Source organism: Pipistrellus kuhlii, unplaced genomic scaffold (assembly GCF_014108245.1).
Source record: "Pipistrellus kuhlii isolate mPipKuh1 unplaced genomic scaffold, mPipKuh1.p scaffold_m20_p_1, whole genome shotgun sequence".
NCBI lineage: Eukaryota > Metazoa > Chordata > Mammalia > Chiroptera > Vespertilionidae > Pipistrellus > Pipistrellus kuhlii.
Window position 1 is genome coordinate 41,566,858 of NW_023425404.1, and position 17,948 is coordinate 41,584,805.

The 17,948-nt window shown below is 35.4% G+C and overlaps 1 protein-coding gene and 1 non-coding gene across 7 annotated transcripts in view; both read left to right on the top strand.

Moving 5' to 3' along the window:
* Positions 1 to 17,948, top strand: part of CCPG1 (cell cycle progression 1) — a 68,206-nt gene that overhangs the window by 24,827 nt on the left and 25,431 nt on the right. For 3 of the 6 annotated variants that reach the window (XM_045582300.1, XM_045582304.1, XM_045582312.1), the window contains exons 4-9: positions 1,732 to 1,808; positions 3,534 to 3,738; positions 5,941 to 6,036; positions 7,756 to 8,007; positions 11,752 to 11,763; positions 15,277 to 15,395. In XM_045582300.1, coding sequence (XP_045438256.1) covers positions 1,732 to 1,808; positions 3,534 to 3,738; positions 5,941 to 6,036; positions 7,756 to 8,007; positions 11,752 to 11,763; positions 15,277 to 15,395 — 761 coding nt within the window. The remainder of the gene's footprint in view (positions 1 to 1,731; positions 1,809 to 3,533; positions 3,739 to 5,940; positions 6,037 to 7,755; positions 8,008 to 11,751; positions 11,764 to 15,276; positions 15,396 to 17,948) is intronic. The other 3 variants (XR_006741780.1, XM_036441211.2, XM_036441195.2) reach the window with 2 other exon arrangements.
* Positions 14,673 to 14,775, top strand: LOC118710144. The gene has a single exon (XR_004985317.1). It is a non-coding gene; the product is annotated as a U6 spliceosomal RNA (small nuclear RNA).

Consider the following 17,948-nt stretch of genomic DNA (forward strand, 5'->3'; position numbering starts at 1 on the left):
CACAGAGTTTATTTTTGTATTATCATTTATAATTGTACTAGAGGCCCGATGCACGAAATTCATGCAAGGGGCTTGGCTCTTGCAGCCCCTCACAGCCTCAGCTGGCCCTTGCAGCCCCGGCTTTGTTCAGAAGGTTGCCCGGACGGTCGTCCAGAAGGTTGTTCGGATGGTCGTTTGCTGTTCAGTCTAATTAGCATATTAGCTCTTTATTACATAGGATTATTTCCTATACTAGTGGCTCGGTGTATTGATTCGTGCACATTGAAAGGAAATTAATTAGAAGAAACCTTTCTGGTTCCAGGGTGTGTCACCTGAGAACTGCTGCTGCCAAGTCACAGCAACTCCGCAGCTCCTGCGTTGAGCGTCTGCCCCCTGGTGATCAGTGTGTGTCATATGTACCAGCTGGTGGGATAATTGGATGGTCGGACAGTTACTTAGCATTTTATAAATTATAAAATTTACAATTATAAACCTACTTTTGAGCAATTATAAACCTACTTTTGCCCCTACCCTGTATGTTTTTTGCTATATATAAATTTACATTTATTATTATACTAAAGGCCCAGTGCAAGAATTCATGCACATTGAAAGGAAATTAATTAGAAAGTGTCTGGCAGAGTGTGTCTGGGCAAGACCGGCTAGACATGCCCTGGAGCCAACTTCCCACAGCCCCTCCCTAGCCAGCTGCATCTGGGGTGGCTCTGGAACTCGAAGGGCATCTGTGGAGTGAGTGGGGTCCTTTCGGCAGATGGGATCCCTTGCCTGGCCTGTGGGGATCAGGTTGAAACCAGCTGACTGACACCACCCGCAGGGTTCCCGAGTGCAAGAGGTCACTGCAAAGTTGCTGTTGCTTGGCAGTTCCTGCATTGAGCATCTGCCTCCTGGTGGTCAGTGCACATCATACCCACCAGCCAGTCGGCCAGTCACTTAACCTTTTATATTAATACTTTCAAGTTTTGATAATATTATATAGCCTTTCTAATATGAACTCATACATTTTTCCAAGTCTTTTTTAAAATATGTTTTTAATTGATTTTTCAGAGAGAGCGAGAGGGGGAGAAAGAGAGAAACATCAACATGAGAGAGAAACAATCCTTTGGTTGCCTCTAGTACAGCAACCTGACCATGGACTTCAACCAGCAACTTGGGCATGTGCCCTGATTGGGAACCAAACAGATGACCTTTCCGGTGCAGGGATGATGCTCAACTAACTGAGTCACTCTGGCCAGGGCTCAAGTTAGTGTTTTTTTAGTCTATTTTTTTTATTATATTTTATAATTCAGAGCCATAGTTTCGATTCTTATGTTGTCAGACATTGATAGTCATTAGAATAGTGATACCTTTAGCTTGAATAAACTTTACCAATGCAGGATATGCTCCATCAGATATCTGAGAATTGGTTTCCAATATTAACAGATTTTTATAAACACCTTGCTTTAAAGTAAGTACTATGGTATTGAAAGGTACAGACTGTTTACATAGAGATTATATTGCTTTAGTTGCTCTTTACTGAATTCAGTTCAGTGTCTAAAATTATCCCCTGACAATTTCAAATATTGAAATAATTATATTTGAAATACAGATCTTTTTAGCAATATAAGAATGACTTTTATCATTTGATTAAATCCACTTTAAGAAATTGGGAATACATTTTTTTTGTACTCAAATCATTATATATGAAGACTGCCGAAGTGATAAAATGTAATTGAGTTGATTTTTGCCTTATATCAGAGAGCAGCCAAACTGTCACAATGGTAGTGGAAGAAACTTCTTATCCAGCTTTGGAAGAAACGAAGTTAGCACTTGTGGTAAGCTTGTGTTCTACTCTGTGGAAATATGGTAAACATAGAGAATGCTAATTAAAGCTTCCATTTCTAATTGTGCATTCTGTTCCTATTTGAATTAAAAATAAATTTCATTGAAGATTTTGAGATTCCCCAGATTGATCAATTAAGGTTAAAGTTGTTAGCTTTTATATAAACTCCTGATTCAGATGTGTTTTAATTTAGAAAAGTAATTTATTGGTAATGTGTTAAAGACTTATTCATTTAACCACTAATATAGTTTTCTTTCAAAAAAGGTTGGGTTTTTTTTTTTTTTGTAGATAATTTTTATAAGAGTTTGAACCAAACCCCTGACATACAAGATATCAAATACTCCCCAGAATAAGTTTTGCATTTTCTTTTCACATTTGATACTAAGGAAGATTATGTGGGGGCCAGAAAAAGTAAGGTAATAAAAAAAAAGAAAAGAAAAAGTAAAGTAATGATTGGATTACATGATAGTTAACAAGATTATGTACTATCTTGGGTGGTTACAATTATTTCATAGGTGCGTTTTCCTAGACGGGCAGATATGATGGACAGGGCTTGTTTATATGCCTGGGGCGTGTCTACCTACCATGACCTGCCCAGTAAGGAATTTATGATCAGATCATCTTATGAGGTTATTTTCTGTAGAACCCCTTTTTTTCACCTACACTTTCCCCTTTTGATCATAAATCTGAAGGTCGAATAGTGTGATCTCTCAGTTCTAGGAAGGCTCACTCCTAGGAAGTCTTAGTATGGATGTTCTCTTGACTGTTGGTGATGGGGAAACATTGTAACCAGAGGGTCTGAGTTTCAGCTGCATTTTCCCAAACCAGGAAAGGCAGGTAAATGGAAGGCAGTCAGGTTTTATGGTCTTCATTTAAAAAAACCCACTCTGGACCATTTTTATCCTGAGAACTATAGTGATTCAAGTCCTGCCTTCTGTTTCTCATCTTTCTGTATTTGGCATCTAGTATAACACTTACGTAAGCCATAAAAAGAATATTAACAGTTACACATGTTCAGCCATCATAAACAGTTGAACTATGTAGAAAAGCCCAAAGAACAAGTACAGGTATTATTATGACTAATAACATTATTAGACAGGAAAAGACAGACAAAATGGGTTCAGAGTTCACCATCAACCCATAGGTTTACAGGCCTTGTCCATGTATTGGTGTATAATTTGTCTAATTAGATTACATTCTTGAATTGAGAAATTAAGCTAAAATCAAGGTCAGTTTTTAATTTGAGGACAAACTATAAATCTTTTCTGTTAGCATTTACCTGACTTCTAGATAAAACTAGATAGCTAAGTGACCTTTACATGGCATAACTGTTCAAGTTTATTACATATTATACATAACCAGGAAAATTTCATCAGTCTTTTAATGGGCTCCCTGACTACAAGGTTACGCATAAATAAACCCATGGAACCAGTAAGAAATCCTCTCCTTTCTGTGTTCATTTTGGTTGTAAAGGTGGGCTTCTTAGCTTTTGCAGCCTACAAGGAGTAGTCAGTAGTTAGAGTCCCTAGGGGTTTGAAAGGGTTTTCATACTAAAAGATGAACCTACTATTGAGTAGTCCTTTCTTATTAGATATCTTTTATTTCAAGCCCAAATTACCATACTACTTAAGTAACATTTACACTTTGAACTATGTAGAAAATATAAGGCCCTTAAATAATTATTGAATTTACTCTCTCTCAAATTATGATTCCTCAGAGAGAGGAAGAAAAGTCACTTGAAGACAATGTTTCTTTTGGAACTGTCAGTGATGATTCTGATATTGTGACCCTTGAGCCACCTAAGTTAGAAGAAATTGGAAGTCAAGAAGAAGCCATAAGTGTTAAAGAAGCACAGAGTCCAGAAGACTTTAACATGGGCTCTTCCTCTAGCAGCCAATACACATTCTGTCCACCAGAAACTGGTAAGAACTATACAAAGAATACACTGGTAACAGACTTACAGACTCCAGTGACCATATTGTATATAATGACTTAATTTGTAATCCTAAAACTCAAGTTTTGAAATATTTGAATTAAACTCAGAAAACGTTTTTATAAAATTTACTGTTATATTTAATTTTTTTCCCTAGACTCTAGGCCAGGGCCTAGAGCACAGTCTTTTGCTATAACAATAAATGCCATCTCTTATTAAGTAAAAGACCAAAAAAAGCTTCAAGGAGAAGGAGGTTTGTTAATGTCTCAAACGCTCCCTTTGACATGTTTTAGATCTTAGAGAGTAGAGACTGAGGCATTATGCCTAAAAGCAGGAAAATGTTAAGATTTCTGCCTATAATGATAAAATTTTTATATTGTGAAAATAGTGAAACTTCTTTCTCTTCAGTTATTAGTCATTTAACAAACAGCTATTGAGTGCTACTATGTGCAAAACAGGGCTCAAGTAGCTGGCAGTACAGCAGCATCCCAAAACCCTGATCTTTAGATCATTCATTTTAGATTGAGTTATGAAAATGTGCCATTGTAAGTCATGTTGTTAACGCAGTTGATGTCTGTTGTTCAGACAGAATCATTTGGAGGTTAAAATGTAAGTTACTGAACTAATTCCCTTCTAGAATGTTTTGGCTCAATTTTAGGGACATATAACATCTTTCAATGTGGTATAACTATTTAGACACAAGTTACTAAAAAATATAAGAAGCAAACCTATACTTAACCAACAGTTATTAACCCACAATTATAACTTAAGAGTGAATTATGTGAGAGACACCTTGGAATACTGCCAATGGTTCCAGTAATTTCTTAATTTGATGCAGAAACAGGAACATGTATTATCTATTTTAGATCATTTCTTTAGATTTTACCACTCTTTAATATTTACATTTGCCAAAATCAGACAATGGAATTTTTATTCAGTTTAAGTTAATTAAATGTCTGCAAATAGAGATTTTTTATTTTTTTTACATTTTATTGATTTTTTTTACAGAGAGGAAGAGAGAGGGATAGAGAGTTAGAAACATCGATGAGAGAGAATCATCGATCAGCTGCCTCTTGCACAGCCCCTACTGGGGATGTGCCTGCAACCAAGGTACATGCCATTGACCGGAATCGAACCTGGGATCCTTCAGTCCTCAGGCCGACTCTCTATCCACTGAGCCATACTGGTTTTGGCTGCAAGTAGAGATTTTTTAGTTAACTCATTTAATGAGTTACTTTCAACTAGTGTTTCCTTAGTTTGACTATAAACAAGAGTTTGAAAACACTTTATTCAAAACGTTTAAGTACTTATCAGGTGTTCTTGGTGATCAGAGAGAAACTTTGGTGTTGGCTTGAATAGAGCAAACATAATTGATTTTAGAATCCATTTTGGTCATCAAATTTCATTTTATTTATTAAAATATAGGTTCAAACTCTATAGTAGTATTCAATTACTTTTTTTTAATGGCTTTGCTGGTTTAATTTGAGGATATTAGTAGGCCAGAAAAGGTAGTTGAATGAAGTAGGAGTAGTGGAGAAGGGTCCAAGCAGACATTTAAGAAATTGATCCTATACATGCTGTTATTTTTTTTCAGATACTTGGACACTTCAGAACACATTATTTTAGTTTTAATCTACTTTCTAAATTTGGACTTTGGAATTTTATAGATTGAGTTAAGAGGTATATTTTATTAGGTATTTCTATCAATTGCTATCCCTCCCAAAGGAATTACTTCAATAAAGAACATGTTAAAAATAATAAAAAGTTACATCAGACTGTGTTGAAAATACTACATATACTAGTATATATCAGTTGCCCAGAGTTTTTGTTCTCTTTCCCTTATCCCATATTTTTCTCAGTTTAATTTCCTCCTGCCCATTGCTTGTTTTTTTCCTTTCTTCATCTGTGTTGGATTTCAACTTCAGTTTTTTTCTTCTTCTGAATTAAATTCTTGTGACAGTTATCTTTTGTTGATGTAAGAACACTCCCGTCTTCATATGAGAGCAAAGTTGGTAGTTGTAGAAAAGTTAGTATTGTATAAGTTTTTAAAAAAGGCATAATTGTTAGTTTTTGATGGAGCACAAATAATAATGTTAAGTGATAATTTAAGTGAGTATTTTCAGTTCTCTTTTTCCCTGTTATTCTTTATAATAAAGCTTCATACATCTTTTTTCCTGTTTATTCACAAAAGAAAGGTGGTGGGAGAAGCTGTGGAAGATTCCTGAATGCATAAGGGGATGGGCTGATCAGCTGAAACACCATGTTCCTAGCCAACTCGCTTTCCAAGGTGGTGTGACTAAATCTGTCAGCTTTTCTAGAGCTGAGTGTGCCTAGTCACATTTACTACTTACGTAGTGCTTTAAAGATATCTATTGTCAGCCATGATACTCTAAGTAGGTGATCAAATTTATTTTGTGATAAAGCTGGCTAAGCTTACTGCATGCCTTTGCATTGCTTGCATCTTGGACTGTGGGCCAAATTAATCTTTAAAAGACTTAAAAAGTAAAAATATGTCAGCTATCATATGTATGGGTTAAAAAGATGGAAGCATTAGATAAGGATGTAAATTTATTAATACCGGTTAGGCTGGTTTACTTGGAATATATAATAAAGTCAATATGTTAATGTAGAATTGAAAGTTTATTAAAGGAATTTTGACTAAACGTTTGTTTTTACATTGATTCATCTTAATACTGTCAGAAAGTCTGACTTAAAATACTCCATCCATGATCATGAATGCCTTTGTATTATGTAATGCTTTATTTAAGTCTTCCTTTCTTTTATTTTTTCTTTTTTTTTTTTTTTTTGTCCAAGAAATGTGACCTCACACCTGAGGCGGCGGCATCTTGGAAAAACTAGTGGTCAAGAATAACCAGATAAACATGGGCATAAGGGTCATGAACATGATCTCTCAGTAGCTTCTGTATCACTAAATATTAGGAATATTCATTCAGTAGTGCCTTCTTTCTTCGTGTATTTCGTTGTAAATGTGAAAGTTAACCCTCCATGATCCTTCTTTAAAAAGTATTGCCTAACTTAAGTCACCAGCTTTCCTGTGGCATGGATAACCTGCCTTCTGAAGAACTGTTTTGCTTTTTTAAAGCATGAATGTTTGTTGTTTTGGAGCTCTGTGTATCAAGTTCAAGCTCACATCTTATCCTTACTTTTAATGCTCTTTTTCTTTCTAACTGGCTAGAGGGAATTATTTCTTAAGTCATGTAATTTTCTGTCAACATACAATTTTTTTGATAATATGAAACCGTGTTAATAAATTATACATGTGAAAAAACTGAAGATAATTTTTGGTGTATACTAGTATGTTTCCAGGACTTGAGATTTCTTGTGAATTTTAAAAGTTATGGTTTACTATTTTTTTCATAAAGGAGCTGCACCAGATTATTCCTTAATTTCAGAGATAGCTGTTGTGTCACTTCCTCATGCTGACATATTTACTAGAGGGTGAAATTAATGGCCTTCTAGTAAGAGTGGCAGTTGAAGGGAAGGGCTCATCTGACTTCTGGAAGTCTGTGTTTAACTAGAGTGCTCTGAACCTTGATTTTGGACTCAAAATGGAAGTGAAGCTACAGTAGAAAAACACCCAAGGAACTGCTTGTATATGTCCCTGTGTTCCTTAAATTGAAATTGAAGAGATACAGGGTTTTTATTTTATTTTATTCTAGAAATAGTATTTGTTTATAGCTCTACTATCAAATTTAATAGACTATGAGAATGATTGTTCTGATGGTATAAACTATAAGGTTTAACAATAAAACATCTAGACCTTCAAAGGCACAGAATATGATTAACAGATTCTTGTATGTCACAGTTGAAATATTTTATGTTTTGGGATTATGTTGATAAACTTGAAAACTTGAGTTCATGTTGTGTTGTTTTTGGCTGCCCTATGTAAAAATAAAGCATGTAGGGGTGGCTTTGATTATTGTAAATCATATATACTAGGGAACCTTTTATAAAATTTTTAATATTTATCTACTTTTTTAAATAGTATTTTCATCTCAGCCGAGTGATGACAAGTCAAGTAGTGATGAAACCAGCCATGATCCCAGTCCAGCCTTTAGACGCCGCCGTGCTAGGAAGAAAACTATTTCTAGTTCAGAATCTGAAGAACGACTGCTCGCTGACCAAGAAACTGAACCTTCTACGGAGCTGGGTAAACGCCATTTCAGTAGTGGCCTCAATAAGTGTGTTATACTTGCTCTGGTGATTGCAATCAGCATGGGATTTGGACATTTCTATGGTAAGTAATTGAAAATTTGTTAAACATAAACTGATGGCTTCAGGTAGAGGAACTTACTAAGAGTGAGCAATTTTAACTCTGTTTTAGTGTCAATTAAATATATGACCTTGGAAAGCTCATATATTTAATGACAAAGCTATTTTCACTTAAAGGAAGCAGTATTTATTTAAGAAATGTAAGGATTATTGGCATGTATTTTTTTAATAAGGAAAATATTAGAAGATTAAAAATCTGAAATGCTTACAATGAGGTAGTTTATTTTAGAACCACAATTAAAGTAGTTTGAACTCTGACTTTATTTGGAGGATTATCTAAATCCCAGCTGAAAGAGTTACAATTGAAATGTCACAAGAATTGGTGCTCATTATTTCTGCCTTCAGGTTTTTTGTGTTTTGTTTTTTTTTCCTTCAGGTTTCACTCAGGCTTTATATGTTGTTCTTTTTAAATGTTATTTTCTTTATTGTTTAAGGTATTACATATGTGCCCTTATCCCCCCATTGTCCTTTACCCCCCCTCTACTCATGACCTCACCCACCCTGGTGTCTGTGCCCATTGGTTAGGCTTACATGCATGCATACAAGTCCTTTGGTTGATCTCTTCCCTCTTTCCCCCACCTTCCCTTACCTTGTTAACCTGTTAACCAGGGAATTCCCTTTTTAATTACGCAACATAAAACGGGCGCGTACTCTTTCACTAGGACGTGTTAGTACGTCACACCTGGAGGATGTAATTTCATATTATTATTGTTTTTTATTTATACTTAAAATAAATGAAAGACTATGAAATATATATTTTTTCGTTTATTTATATATAAAGCAGAAAGGAAAATACAAAATTACAAACAAATAGAAAAGAATACCAACAAAAAAATGGAAACATCAAATTAAAAAATTATAAATTTTATAAACAATTATAAAGATTACAAAAAATATATTTTTTTTATTTCGATACACAATAAAAATATAAAAAAAGTTAACAATTACAGAACAATAAACAAAAGCACACAAATAAAATAGAAATATTGAGTTTAAAAACTTAAAATATAGATGTAAAAATTCAAAACTCAACTTCCGTGTGATATATTTTAAAACAGCGTTTTTCAACCGCTGTTCCATGGCACACTAGTGTGCTGCGAGATGTTGCCTGGTGTGCCGTAGGTGCAGACAAGACAAGAATTTTATAATTTTTCACTATTTTGTTTACTTAATATTTCATAATAAAGTAATTATAAAATACTTTCTTTGTGTTTATTTGATTCCTATTCAAGAGAATTACTTTATATATAGTCAATATAGGCACAGAGTTAAATTTTTTAACATTTTCTAATGGTGGTGTGCCTCGTGATTTTTTTCATGAAACAAGTGTGCCTTTGCCCAAAAAAGGTTGAAAAACACGGTTTAAAACAATTGTTGATACATAGTGCTACCTTACAATCTGGACACCAGAATGTAGATTCTTTCCTAACACCTTTTTTGTAGCAAACTCGGCATTTCCTGGATTTAGTTTTTCCTATATCGCTTTTCATTTGTTCTGAAAAATGCCTTTCAACTAAACGTGATGGTTTAGATGTAGAGCTGCTTGTTGATGTCTTTGGGTGGGTTTTCACTATGTTGTTATCTACTAATTTCTCTACACACTCTATCAAAAAGTGTAATCGATCCAAATGACCTTTATCTCTTTTGTATATAATATATGCATTGAAGCAGCACATATCAATTAATTGTAGAAATTTTTTTTTAATAATTTTTTTTTACCCTATTACGGGCAGCCGTATAGGCCACCATAACTCCATCTCCCAAATCTATGCCGCCCATATTCTTGTTATAATCCATGACAACATTTTGTTTTTCTTGCCTCCTTCCTCTTTTTTCAATCATTGTCTTTTCGTCATTATGAATAGAACTGAGCATCAATATGTCTTTTTTATCTTTCCATTTTAAAACCATAAGTTTGTCTTTGAATCTTACTATATGTTCATTTTTCTGTAATTTTTTTGTTTTTATTTCACTGGGGATTCCGATTCTGTTTATCCTCATTGTTCCAACAATGTCGGTATTGTTTTGACACAAGAGTTCAGCCAAATGAATTGACCTATAGAAATTATCTAAGTAAATCCTATACCCTTTATTCAGTAAGTCATGTGTTAACTCCAAAATAATTCTTGTTGAACACGTCCACCACTCTCACTAGCGAAATTATACTGATTCCCTCCGTGTCTTAAATTCATGTTGAGACATGTATGCATGACTAATACCTTTGTTGTTTGGAAATATACGTCCCACCTCTTTCAGGGTGCAACATATATTTCAAGGACGTATTTATATGTCCTACCCGTACCCGATATTGTTTACGTTTGACGTATTTATACGCCCCGCTTGGTTAACAGGTTAACATTTGTTGTTTTGTAGTTTAGCATTATACTCTGCTCACTGTTAATCTTGATAGTGCTTGTGTACATTGATTATCTTAATGAAAAGCCTGTGGAAGTCTCTTGGGTAAAAAGAGGAAGTACTTCCATGTGGTGTTATTTTTCATTTGGGAACTCAATCATTAAATCTTTTTTTTTCCTTAATATTTTAATATGCAATTTATTGATTTCAGAGGGAGGAAGAAAGAGGGAGAGAGAGAAACATCAGTGATGAGAGAGAATCACTGATCAGCTGCCTCCTGCATGCCCCCTACTGGTGATCTAGCCCACAACCCAGGCATGTGCCCTACCTGGAATCCAATCATGACCTCTTGGTTCATGCCAACCACTGAGTAACATTGGTCAGGCCAAACATGAAATCTTATTTAAGGTACTAGAGGCCCAGTGCATGAATTCATGCACGGGTGGGGTCTGGCTAGCCAGGCCCCAATTGGAGCAGTTTAGGCTGGCCTGTTGGGAGGAGGAGAAGGCGGGAAGTTGGCTGGCTGGCCTGCCCTGATCGTGGCCCTATCAGGGCTGGGCTGGCTGGAGAGAGTGATTGGCCAGTGGGCCCCAACTCCCAATTGGGGTGGTGGGGGCCCATCTGAGGCAGGGCCAGCCAGCCAACTGCCTGTGGTCCCTCCCCCCCGGCTGGCCCTGCCCCTGATCAGAGTTGAGGGGCTGATCTGGGATGGGGCTGGGCAGGAGGAGGGCTGGCTGGCCCTGCCCCCAATCGTGCTGGTTCGCTGGTCACTGTGGGCATCATAGCGACAGGTCATTCGGTCATTAACAGCATGGTCAGTGGCTTTTTATATATATATAGAAATACGTATTTGCACAAAGTTGAGAGTAAGAACTAAACAGTCACACTCTGCTATATTAGAATCAAAACAAATGTCTTAGATCTTGTCAACAAATTTCAGTTTGCCTTCTATTAACTACGGTACTTTTAGGATTGTTTTTACTACATAATCCACACTTTAACTATCTGAAGTATTTCCATTTTGTTAGTCCCTTCTACCAATATGTTCCTTATATAAAGTTTGAAGAAATACTCCATGTTGATTTGTGGGGAAAATACAACGTAGTTAGGTAACTTACTGAAGATAGTCAATACTTAATTTTAAGTCAGAGTTAGTAAAATACGTTTCTTTTTGTATTTAACTTTATATAATAAAAATAAATACACGCCTGCTTGAATTTATTACTGAAATACTATAATTACTATCCTTCTTTGAAATTTGTTGTGATGGGATTTGACTTAACTTTTTTATTATCTAACTGGAGCAAATGTGTAAAATATTTTATTTTTTGAGCATGATTTTTTCCCCCCACAGGTAAACCTGGAGGTAACAAAGGAGAAGGTCTTATCTTAATCTTTTTTCCTACTAAAAATAAAATTAGTAATTTAACATTAATCCAGATTCCATTAAAACCTCACCAATTGCATGAACTTTTAAGTATTTTGTATTAATAGAAAGACCAATTTAGAGAGGAGTGCTTTCAAAATTGAGAAATTATTGCCATTATTTAGGATTTTGGTCATTTGTAAAATTTACTTTGATAATTATATTTACTAAAACATTTTCCTGTACTTCTTGAAATTAACTTTTCAGAATATGAAAAGACTGAGTAACATAATATGAAGATTTATATAGTAATAAGACTGGCTCAATGAACATACAAAAACTTACCTGAATAATTATTTTTTAAGATCACTAAAGTACATCATATTTTTAAAAAATTCTGTCACTGATCTCAACACTTTGAGCTCTTTAGGGTTGACTTCAGAGCCAGTTTGAATTTCTCATGCACCTTGAAGTCAGTTGTTGTACACCGTAATCGTTTTCTTTATAATCATTTTTTAAAATCTATTTTTATTGATATCACAGAGAGGAAGATAGAGAGATAAAAACAATAATGAAAGAGAATTATTAATCAGCTGCCTCCTGCATGCCCCCTACTGGGGATTGAGCACATAATCTGGAAGGAACCATGACCTCCTGGTTCATAAATTGACACTCAAGCACTGAGCCACACCAGCTGGGTTTCTTTATAATCACTTAACAAAAACATACTACTAAGAGCCACTCAAAACATGTACTAACTTTGCCTCTATATAATTTTGGAGTTTCAGACCTATCATGGAAGGAAGAGAAAATTAGTTTGAGGATAGTAATGTAATGTACTTACAGGTATTTGCGACTGCTTAAGGTTCTGAAACTACTTACAGAAGTTTAAAGAAAAGTCTTCATGTATGATGCACCTATCTTCCTTACTTTTCTTTGTTCACAAACTATCCATATTCTAAATTGTTAGTGAAGGTCAGTTGATTCAGTTTTCTCATGAAGTTGCTTTAAGTATTGGTAGGCTGCCCAGCGCTTGGACAGCAGCGTAACAGAATATAAGTAGGTGCCACATTACTAGAACAGATGTAATTTATAACTCAAAGGCTACACTTAACTGAGTCATCCTAGAGACGGTAGGGTTTTAGGTGTGTTTTGTCTTATTATGCTTATGGAGGTGGAAGGAAAGTGGAACATTCCTTCAATGGAGAGTCTGATAACTTGAAAGTAAACTTGCCAGGTTTGTGAGCAGTGAGAAGACTGTCTGGACTAGAGCAGAATTGATATTTAGAAATAATGGAGTATAAGGTTGGACTTTGTGGGATGCTGTTATATTGTAAAATGTCTTGGAATTTGGTAGGAGAGTTTGATTTATAGAGTGACCTGATGGCAATAATTTTAGAGAAAAAGAAAAATGGTATGAGGAAAATTAGAACAGTCATTCGGGAAGTTTTGTAATTTAGATATTCAGTGACCAGGGCCTTAATTGTAATGATAGTGCATCTGGAGAAAAGGTTGGTGAAATAAGGGAGATTGAACTAATAATGGAAGAGAGAACTTTGAGCTGGGGTAATGGAGATATTGGTGGTTTGTTTTTTAAGTTCCAATAAATATGCTAGCTGCTTTACTTTTGGAGGTGGGGGTGTTAATGGGGAACAGTTTTATTAGATGGTAAATAAATAGATGGTGAGCCACTTTGGTTTGTTTTTACCCAACTTTAGAATGGTTTAGGGCAGCAGTTAAAGCTTTACTTTATTTTATTTTTATGAAGTTGTCCCCAAAATTGTGCCCAACAGGCAGCTGATATGTCTGTGGGATTGGTAGAGAAGTCTTAACAGCAGTGACAGCAAAAACGGACAGGGAGTTAAGAAAGTTAAGATAAATAGGCTTGTACCAGAAGTCCAAAGATTATACTGTGAGCAGTAACACTTCATAGAAGATGTGTATATATGGTGGGGAGGACCAAAACTTCAGGGAGTGGCTGCTACCTCACTTTTGGGAGGGGGGGGGGGGGGGAAACCTAATAGGTTGAAAAAGGCCACATAAAGACAGTCATCAAACATATGCTATGTAATAGTACTGTCAAATCACATATCAATACACAGTTTTAGGTTATTTTCCAGTGATCAAGGGAATTCATCCTATTAGAAGTTTGAAAACAAAGATTTTTCAGTCACTCTGGGAATTACAGATGTATTTATTTCAACAATTTTAAAAATCAGATTCTTTTGAGTAATACTTAAACAAATTTGCTATGCTTTTATAAATTAGAAAGTTTAAAGGACGTGAATCCTAACAGAGTATCAGCTATTAATTGGTAACAGTTGTCTAATTTGGCAAAAGTTTTTAGCTTTTTTCAAGATGTATTGAAGAAACTAAAATTAATTTTTTTAGCAGTAGGAGAAGAAATACTAAACTGTCATTACATCCTTACATTACAAAACTCTGTGATATCTTTACATAATGCTATGACACTCAGTAGACGTAATACTGACAAGCGCGTTTTGCCTTATTTTTCATTTCCTGGTGTGTTTTTTTTCCTCATGCATGAAGCATGTAGCAGCATGTGAAAAGGCATGCCTTAGCAAATAAACATTTTATATTTTAAGGTAAAAATAGATAGCATCCTAGTTGGTTTAAGATCCCTTTATGACTGCTGGGATAGGGACGGTGGTACTTCAGTACAGACCTAACCAATGCAGTTTTAAAAGATTTGGGCTTTGAGAATGGTGGATAATCAAAGCCAATTCTTTTCCTTTTCACCTTTTGGGTTTGTGCTGTATTATTTAGGAAGAATATAGAAATTTTTGTTTTTTCTTGTAACTTTTGAATAGACTTCATGCTTTCTTTCTCTTTATGGGGGATGCAATAATTGATGTATTTCAGAAATCCCTCAAAACCAACAGGCCTGAGTGCTCACTTTGGCAGCATATATACTAAAATTGGAACAATCCAGAGATTATCATGGCCTTATGCAAAGATGACACTCAAATTCGTGAAGCATTCCATATTTTGTGCAGTGCCCCAGTGGGAATCTTCACACACTTTCATTAGCTATGAGTCAAAGCACAACATGTGACACTCAGTAGCAAAATTGTGACTTTTCATTATTAAAAAAATCCCCACAACCAGACCTGAGTGCCACTATAGAGTAAGATAAAAACATTAAATAAGTTGTTTTCTTTGTTAGGATAATGTGAGCAGCTTGTTTTAATCAAAAGGATTGTGAACCACTTAAATGTACCTGGTATAATAAAACAAAAAAAAATTAACCTATTTGGCTTGATCTGTTATATTAACATTCATCTACCACCATTTGATGAATGAGAGCATGAGATTCTACTTATTCATTCTTTGTTTATTATATAATGAGAATGTTTGTAGAACTGAAATGCTGTTATTTTGAAGGAAATAATCCTATATTAGTAAACATATGCAGATTAAATGTTTTATTACGTTTCAAAATATTGGCAATCATAACATGTTATAAATCTCTAATAAAATGTTCATTTTTAGGCACATTTCAGATTCAGAAACGTCAACAGTTAGTCAGAAAGATACATGAAGATGAATTGATTGATATGGACTATCTTTCCCAATGTGACCAGAAACAAGTCTCTGTTACAGATTATAAGGTGTGTACTACTGTTCCTATTTAATAAAAGGGTGACATGCAAATAGACCGAACAGCAGACTGACCAGAATGCCTGCGGCCCCTCGATTTGGCCAGCCCCGCCTCCCAGCAGGCACCCCAGTGCTGCCTTGATCAGTCCCTTGCCCCAAACAGCCCAACCCCAATGGCCCCCATCTGGAGCAGGCCAGCTGGACCCCATCAGTGCATGAATTTGTGCACCAGGCCTCTAGTACATTTTATAAAAATTGTTAGCCCATAATTAATATGCTATTCAGATATAGATATTGTATAGATTGGAAAATCAGTAATATTAGTAATTGTCGATTGAATACTTTTTCTGTCCTTGTCACTTTTGTGAGTACCTCACATACAGTATTTTTCATCACTATCCTGCAAATTAAGCAAGTTTTAGATTCATTTCAAAGACTGGAAAGAGATTAAAAAAAGCTAAGTAATTTTCCCAAGGCTAGCAACTGGCAGAGCTTAATTTAATTCTGACTTCAAAGATATTAGTCCTGATCACTTATAATTAACCTATTTTAAATTTATATTATATATAAAACATTATTATTAACTTTATTTTTACAGAGCTGAGCAAAACATTTTCATTTAATGAGAAAGAGGAGTATTTGTATCTTAAGCCCTTCCCTCGATCAAGGAAAATAATCAGCCAGTTTTTTTTCCCTGTAAGATTTCTTGTTTGTTCTGATGGGAGAGAGAGCATATTTTCCTAAAACTTACCTAACTCCAGCAGGATTGTGCTGTTCATTTTGTCCAGTTACCTAACACATTTGTGGGTTTATGAGGACCAGCAGAATAACGGGTCTCCTGTTTAGTTCTTCCCTGGGAAGGCTATAGGGATTATAGATAAAATCAGGTTAGGAAAATAAACTGTTCCATTTTTTTTTTCAATTTCCCCAAATTTCCTTTATACTTAATTTATGTAGGTATCCCATAAAAGGTTCTGGTTATATTTCTTTGGAAGACAGAATCCCACCTGACATCTGAATTATATATTTCAGGGAAGGACTACTAAAGTTAATTGTAAATAGTGTAGTTTTCCCTACCTTGGTCAGAGGATATTTTCAAGAGGAGCCATTTTCTTCATTATCATGGTTTTTGGTTCCCTAGGCCACTGGCTTTAGGAGACCTGCCCTGCATAAATCTTTACCGAGCTGCTGCTTGTAGAGCTTTCTCCAGCTGTTAAATGCGGTTTGAATTTTTGAAGATCTTCATGGAGGACTTGCTGAGGATCTGCTTACCAAGCACTTAATTCAAGAATATACAGTTAACTGGATAAGGAATGTTGTGCCCTCTAGTCCTTCTGTGGCTGCCTCTGCCTGTGCATTTAAAGATATGACTAATGAAGCTTTAAATTTTAATTTGTTCTCTGAAGATTCATAAGCCAGACAGTGAAATATCCATTTCAGGTAGTTATTTTTCAAGTAGAAAATACTGTCATTCTCATAAATATCAGAGAGGAAGGAAGAAGAGGGTGAGAGAGAGAGAAACATCAGTGATGAGAGAGAACCACTGATTGGCTGCCTCCTGCATGCCCCACACTGGGGATCCAGCCCACAACTGGGAATCGAACCATGGCCTTCTGGTTCCCAGGTTGACACTGAAGCACTGACCTACGCTGGCCGGGTGAACATGAATTTTTTTATTTTTATTTTTTTTTTATTATTTTAAAAAAATATATTTTATTGATTTCTTACAGAGAGGAAGGGATAAAGATAGAGAGCTAGAAACGTTGATGAGAGAGAAACATCGACCAGCTGCCTCTTGCACACCCCCTATCGGGGATGTGCCAGCAACCAACATACATGCCCTTGACCGGAATCGAACCCGGGACTCTTCAGTCCGCAGACCGACGCTCTACCACTGAGCCAAACCGGTTTCGGCTGAATTTTTTTAAATCAAGGATGCTGACCTTGGAATTATATAGTTAATCTGATTAGTTTTTTCTGATTATTTGAATTTGGGAGAATTAGTTATATAAATGTTACCAAGATTCATTCTGTACTTTTAAGGGCAAGAGAAATAATATGATTTATCAGAACCTAGAGATGTTAATTTGCATAGGACTAGAGTGTTTCAAATAGGATAAAGATTATTGAATTATTTTTCCTTCTGAGAGTGCAGCATATATATAAAGAGAATTTTTTGAAGCGTGAAGTAATCTTTCGCTTTAACTTTTTTATGAAAAATAATCTTCCTCACACAAGGATCACAGAAGACTTTAGTCCTTCCTACATTCTCTCCAGGAGTTTTCTCATGAGAGATAAGAATCCTGTAGCCAACAGATAGGAAACCTATTTCCTTTTCTCCAGTAAGGATTTCAGATGACTATGGGGAACACATGGACACAGACAATAGGGTGGTGAAGGTCTGGGGTGAGGCAGGATCTAGGTGGAGAGGGGCAAATAGGGGAACAGGGGGGGAATCTGCAATACTCTCAACAATAAAGATTTTAAAAATTACGTCTTAAAGATTTAAATTCAGCTTTTAAAGCACTTGCCATTTTTCTTTCTTCTCTTTTACAAAAATTTAG